Source organism: Bremia lactucae, linkage group LG2 (genome assembly GCF_004359215.1).
Source record: "Bremia lactucae strain SF5 linkage group LG2, whole genome shotgun sequence".
NCBI lineage: Eukaryota > Oomycota > Peronosporomycetes > Peronosporales > Peronosporaceae > Bremia > Bremia lactucae.
In genome coordinates, this window is record NC_090611.1 from 1,803,837 (window position 1) to 1,810,896 (window position 7,060).

General features: G+C 45.9%; 1 protein-coding gene across 1 annotated transcript; it reads left to right on the top strand.

Moving 5' to 3' along the window:
* Positions 1-4,546: 4,546 nt before the first annotated feature.
* On the top strand, positions 4,547-4,753 carry CCR75_003687 (uncharacterized protein; the record flags this gene model as incomplete). Its single annotated transcript, XM_067961781.1, has 1 exon — positions 4,547-4,753. One exon carries the CDS (start codon positions 4,547-4,549, stop codon positions 4,751-4,753), a length of 207 nt encoding a protein of 68 aa, XP_067822233.1.
* Positions 4,754-7,060: the final 2,307 nt, after the last annotated feature.

Below are 7,060 nucleotides of genomic sequence, written 5' to 3' on the forward strand. Positions count from 1 at the left end.
CGTACAGATATTCGTATTTATCTGTAAAGGAATGATTTATTTGGAAAGGCTTGCATCTGCACAGACGACGGAACCAGCATCAGAAATACCCGTTTGTGGATTAGGATGATGTTGCTAATTCGTAATCCTAACGTACGTAAAGGAGTTGGCACTTTGTCATCGCAACTAATGGTGTCTGTTGTACTTTCGTTAAAATTGGGCTCGTGGGGCCGCAAACTCGGGCCAAAGAAGCAGTTCATATCAGGGCAACGCTGACTTCAGATAATGGAAAGTACAAGTGCGCGACTCATGTCTGCCTCCAACCGCAACCCGCGCCCACAAGCTTTTATTGTCTTAAATACGCAGAAATTAATTTGCATAGATGTGTTAAGGCTAAAATGTGCGTGTATAACCAGATTTGTCATCTTTATCTGCTTTACTGATTGAGGAATATTATACGCATGTCAGGGGATTGCTAAAGTATAAGTACTTTTTACTGGACTTGCCTTTCAACTTGTTTGAGTAGCTCAATAGTTGTGCACAGGACGACATCACCTCCATTTATTCTCGGGCTTTTGTCGACCCTGGACGTACTGGTTTTAAAGAAATGAGAAAGCACAACATTATCAGGGTAGGTACTGTTCATAAACAGGTATATTTCAAATACCTATCTTGTACGTCTACTGGATATTTTGACTCCATGCGTTACACTTGTGTGTAATTACGAAAAACCTGAATAATGAATTATTATCAGGTAAATTGGTGTCATATATTATTAAACTTGTGAACCATCTCTCAAGTTAGATGAGAAATTCTTGGCCAGGCTCAGCGATAAAATAGCGGTCTTATTCGCTCATCCAATGCACGAGCAAGTGAAATCACACCAAAAGTGTGACTCAAACTATTTTATTTATGCACTTGCGACCTAATCAAAGAAATCGTCTGCTACGTAATGACATCTTGCAATTTTTGCAGTATTGCCTTTGTTCACGACGTTACGATTCTAGCACAGAACAATCTGTTGACTTTGACGTCTGTGATGATTTTTGCAATACTTACAGTCCCGGTGGACATACTCTTCTATACGTTATCACAGGGTATTAGATATTGGATTAAAACTGTAGTATCGTCATTCATATGCCGTAGTACGACCACGGTGGACGTCAAATCCTATAAGTTAGCGAGCGTATGAGTTTTCGGAGGATCAGTTATCAGAGGAAAGACTGTTTGCCTTATACGCGCTGACACGATTTAAGTATAGGACACCTGATGACTTTGATGTCTGCAATGCGAAAGGATTATCCAGTCAGGATTTTTTTGAGAGATGGAACTACTTTCTACATTGAAAAATCTGTTTTTACCTTCCTCGTGCGAATTTTCGCCCGTTCAGTATAACTTTCAATTTATTAAATAGCTTGCTTGGATCTGTAAATAAGCCACGATTGTGGCATTTTAATATGGCCTTCTATTTGGTGTTTATGTTTTGTTTTCTATAAAAGCCTGCAATGCAGTGAGACTTGAAACTATGTCCAAAGTTTGCTGTCAGTTTGTAGGTGCCCGCAACACTGCGAGTGTTGCGGCAACGAGTTTCTGATAATATCTTGAAAAGTGCCTTGGATGTTTGGCTCCAAGTGGAAGTTCTGGTTCACTCCGGTAGTGGCGAGAAATTTTGCGGCCTTGAGCCGAGCTTTTTGTGGGTTGTTCCCGTTACCCCAAATAAATCGTTCAAAGTTCGCCTGAATGGTTCCATCTTTGTCGTCCTTCGACTCCAGATCCTTGCGAATCTTCTTGTCCAAGGTGTTGATGCGCAGGAAAAACCTGCTCCAGGGGTTTTTCTCGGATCAGTGCTAGTAGAGTTTGGTGGATCACTCACCTGGTTTTCTTGTCCATGGATAAGGGAATTCATTGCCCGGATGGCTTCCCAAGTAGTATCATCGATGTAGTTGTATAAGACCCATCTATGCATTGTTGAGTCATTAATAGAAACGCTATCGAAATCGGTGGAGATTGTCGACTTGCTACAGCCGATTTCAGCCTTTGCAGGTCCAAACTCGCACATTCCCACACTGTCCATTGACTGATCCAGGACTTCAACGCTGTGGCTGCCTTGGCGCACTGCCAAATGATGTGGTCGGTTGGTAGTCTCCTCATTACATGCACTCCGTATCCGGGCATTGGCGGTTTTCTGGCCAGCCAGCGTGGCGAACATTTAAAACGCCTAACGCAATCCGGTATATCGTCGAGTTCTGGTAGTCCATAATACCTTCGTGATTCCGGAAATGAGTTGGGTGTTGTCTTTGTGCTTCGTTTGCCCACGATGAACTATTCGTTCCGGCCTAAAGCTTAGTAATCATTAAGTCGTTTCGTTCGTTATTATGGCTTTTTCGATGTAGATGGTAAACGTCTCTGGGTTCGCTTTTCCGGGGGTATCGACTAATCCGGGGGTCTGCAACGAAAGTGAATCCCACTTGTTTTTCCCAGACTTTCAATTCCCCACAATCCACACTAGCTTCAAAGTTGGTGTCTATCCACGCTAATTTCCACAGTACACCTTGGTGGCCTCGGGCCATGTGAAACACTGGTGGTCCTTGTGGACTGTTAATAGTTGCTGCTACTATCATGTGGTCTTCCGTTCGTTGGACAGCCCAAAAATGCTGTTGATAAAGGTCCCGCAGTGCCCACGGTTTAATGTCCCCTTCTGTAAATGCGCCACAGATTCCACGGAATATTGGCCAAGATGCTGATGCACCAACTCTTAACAATCTTCGGGTGCTTAGTGAAGCTATCTGGGTCATTAAGAGGCGATTTGATCTTTATATAATGTAGCAATTCTGCGGAATATTCCCTGTCATTGAAAGTGATATTCTCTCGAATGGGGCAAACATTTAGCATTGAGAAGTCTTGCTGCCGTAACGTTCTCCCGTCATTATCCGTTATGGCCGCATTGTCATGCAACGTAGAAAAATTGCATCTGGAGGAAGTGAAAAATTCCACGGATTTGCCGTCGAGGCAAAACCAAGTGTGGCTTTGTCAATCCAGTAACTTGAGGCGTAAGTAGGGGGAGGAGGTCGTTCGGTCTTTGGCAGTGGTTTCTCACTGATCATAGAATGGATAGATAGTGTTTGGGTCTCCCAAAGCTCCATCTTTCCTAGGCCTTGGGCCGAGATCTGTAGCGCCCCTTGCTTTCAATCATTAATAATTTTATTCGAGGTTGGACGGAAACTGCAACAATAAGCCGTAACCGGTTTTCCGGTTCGGTCAGCGGTAATTTTTGCAGAAAACGAACGGGTAATGAGCGTGATTGGCTCATTACCCGTTCGTTCTCTGCAAAAATTTGATGAAGAACGCTGCGAACTGCGATACGTAATGCGAATTGCAGGATTCAGTGGGTTATTGAAATTTTGAAACGCCGATGTTGTAACGGGGCTATGACTTGTACTGCTTCAGTACAAGTCCACTTCGCACTGCTTCAGTTGCGAGTGGCCTTACGTGCAGCACGTCCATAAACGACGCTTTTTCCCCCTTGACTTCGACTGGAACTGGCCAGTCAACTTCCTTCTTCTGAGTCGGGCTCAGAATTAATGTTTTCAACATTGTAGTTTGTTAACTCAGACATTCCAATGTCTAAATCACAGACAGACTCAGTCAATGATTCCGGACACTGCGGACCCTCCGCGTGTCGTTAATCCTCATGGAAGGAAGCCCGCCTCCACTAAGACTCGGGCTGCGCACAACGAGACTGGCGTCCGAGGATGGCGCAGTCCGTTAAGATATTACGGTGCCTTTCTTCAAACAAGGAAGCGTTGATTCCCACCCGCATCAATTAGTGCAGGTGGCGCCCGATAGGAGTGGCAAGATCGCCCAACTACTCGTGGCTGCCTTACCTTCGTCCGTTCAGTCACAGGCGTTAAGCGCTGCTGAAGTCTTCAGCATCATCAAGGAGGCAATCGTTCGCACGTTTCATTACTCTTATCGATGCGTCTGTCGCTAGACGCACCTTCTTCGTTGCCAACAAATTCCTGCTCCATATCAGGCTGATCGCTACGAAGGTAAATCTTGCTGAGCTCTAGGTGCTGTGGCAACGACGAAAATCTTACAAGCATGAGTTTACATACTGACAAATTGTGGAAGACCTACCGATAAGTTGGCAGTAGGGAAGATTTTGAGCGGGCCGTCACCCACGTACGAGTCACAGAGAAACTTCATTTTAATTTTCCATCGCATGAAGAATCAACTCATGCGGGGTGACGATAGTGCTGCGCCTTCGGCTGCGGTTCGTGCAGCCGCGGGTGACGCGTAGGATTTGAACCTACAATATTAGGATTATGGTTCCCACGTTCTACCATTAAACTACAATGTGGGTAATGAGCGTCAAGGGTATCGAGTTTGTGAAAAAGCTCTTAAATCACTTAAAGATCGCAATTTGGTAGGGGACAGTGCGTACTCCATGATGGAGTTGAACGGGTAGACAGCGGCATGCCATGCTGCCAGAAAATGAAATTTGGACACTCTGAGCATCTGAAGTTATGTAGGAAATCAGAATACAAAGTTATGGCTCGGATGATCAATGGCGGGAATTAACCAGTCAGAGATGAAACTGCTTGTACCGACTAATCACCAAACCACCTCTTCAACCACGATGGGGAAAATTGCGTTACTGTTTGAACTGCTGGACATGAAACCAAAATTTCACGCCCTTCTCGGCAGAGCTGATTCTAGTGGCCTATGGGCACAGTTGGAAAAGATGTTATCGGGCATTGACCAGACGGAGTAAACGGAAACGAAACCGAGCCGGGGCTCCGGATCCCCCAAATTTTAGTTATTAGTACGAGTTCTCAAAGCCCAAAACTCGGCACCGACCGGTGAATTCTTTAGCGACCATTATAACAGAGCACAACTGATTACCGCAGCTACGGACCGTCCAAGGCGATCCAGATACGGCAAATGGGCAACTACTATAGCAACTCAAAACCTTCGTGGGTTTGCAAAACAAATTGAGACGCATTGGATGGGCGGATGGAGTTGACGAAAAGGCAGCAAACCACCGGATGTAATTTATTACAGGACACAGGCAACAGGTAACAGGCAACAGGTAGGCAACTGGGACCAAGCCTGGAAGCGGTCGAAGCTTAAGAAACCGCTCAGTTATTGGACCACCACTCAGTCAAAGTCCGCAGGACTAGGCATACTGGTGACTCCAGAAATAAGTGAGCGAATAAGACCCTGGCAATAGAGCAGATGGACATCACGGGTAATGGCGGTGGAACTGGATCACTGGTTATTAATGTGTACGCACCAGATGACAAGACTGAGCAGGATCAATATTATGCAGATCTACTGTTTTATTTACAGTTCATATTCAAATAAGTCTAGAGCCATGGATATTCAAACACAAATCCATCATTGTGGGCGGAGACTTTAATTGTGTTCTAAACCTGGCTATGACTGACGAGTTCACTGAACTCCGAGTAAAGGGCCAGCCGAAAGTGCGACTCTAAAACGACTAGCACGCAAAAATGACTTGACGGACGCAATAACTATAACTCACCAACACGACGACGATTAAGAAGCATTTGATCCGTTGAAGTATTTTACATTTTGGAGAAGAGATGGAGCAAGCCAAATTGATAAGTTTTACGTTAAAGGTGACCCGAACACGCAGGTGCAATGGGTTGGGCTACTGCAGCCGCTTGTAAGTCAAACCATCGCGAAGTGCGTCTCGAGCTTTCTCCTCCCAACAGCGGGCAACCGCAAAATAGTACAACTTCGTACTACCCCATATCCAGTGGTCGTCCAGCAAGAGTACAGGAAATTATCCCCTAAAACCGTAGCACCATCATGGTTTGAAGCAAGTACAAATCCGAAGTATTCGGATACTTATAATCACACTATCCCATTCCTGTAGGCGGGCACGTCGTAATGCGGCCACGCTCTACTTAGACACACACCCTAGCACAGCGAGGAAGCGGTTAAACCTGCTTCTCTTGCGTGCAGTGAGGAAGTTGTGGTGGGCGCGCAAGCGACCTCACCCAACACACTAAGTACTCTGTTTAAGTGTCGTCACGGGAGCGGTAATCCGTCTCCTCGTGCGCCCCTACCAAGTAGGAATTTTTTTCAGACTAATTTTTATTTAATAGAATTAAATATAAATACCTATTATTACCAATTGTCATCTCTATAGATATCGTTTAATATGTATTGCAAGCGTATCTTTCTAGATACCTCGCGTAACGGATGACGCTAGCCGTCATCACGGATGACGCCGGGCGTCATCCCTCCTAATGTGAATGCACCCATGTGCATCACATACACAAGGGTTGGTCACAAATGTGCACCACACCCGAGTGCTGGGTCTAATTACTATTATTTAGTAATTGACCATCCCCTTAAGTACACCAAGTGTACTTAACGGGGACTGTGTAACATTAGGGCAACTTTAGCCCGATACACCATCCCCCTTTAAGAACGAATTTACATTTTTAAATTCTTCAAAGAGGAAAGAGGAACTGCGAGCAGCGTTACGCGCCGCTCGTTCACTCGATCACTCTAGCGCACGTGTTTCCATACACAGCGCCCAAGATGCCACCTAAAAGAGGCCACGTTGGTGGGTCGTCTGCGAAGACGCCCATTCAACCTCGCACTAAGCGCACGCGCCGCGTTAATTCGCCGGCCGCGTCTAATGCCTTAGTCGGAACGCCGACAGCCACGGCGGCTGTCGCGTTAACAGGGCTAAAGGATCCATCCCACTTTAACAGTGAGGATGTTGATCCGTCGCTCATTGTCGACTACAATGAGTCGACACCGTTGCCGTCACCTCATAGTAGTGATGCGGACAACGAGCTCATGAGGAGTGATGATGCGGCATTATTGCCCATCCAAACGTCTCTCATGGCTCACAACATGGAGACAGCATCGTTTACGAATGCTGTCCCATCGACAGGTAATGAGAGCGCTGCCCATAAAGGCGCAGCTGCTTCTCCGTTGGGTATTACCACAACGCCTTATGCTCAGACCATACTTCATAATGGTTCTGACATAGAGGATTCGGAGCCTAAAGCTCCGCCGACGACACGTGAACGTG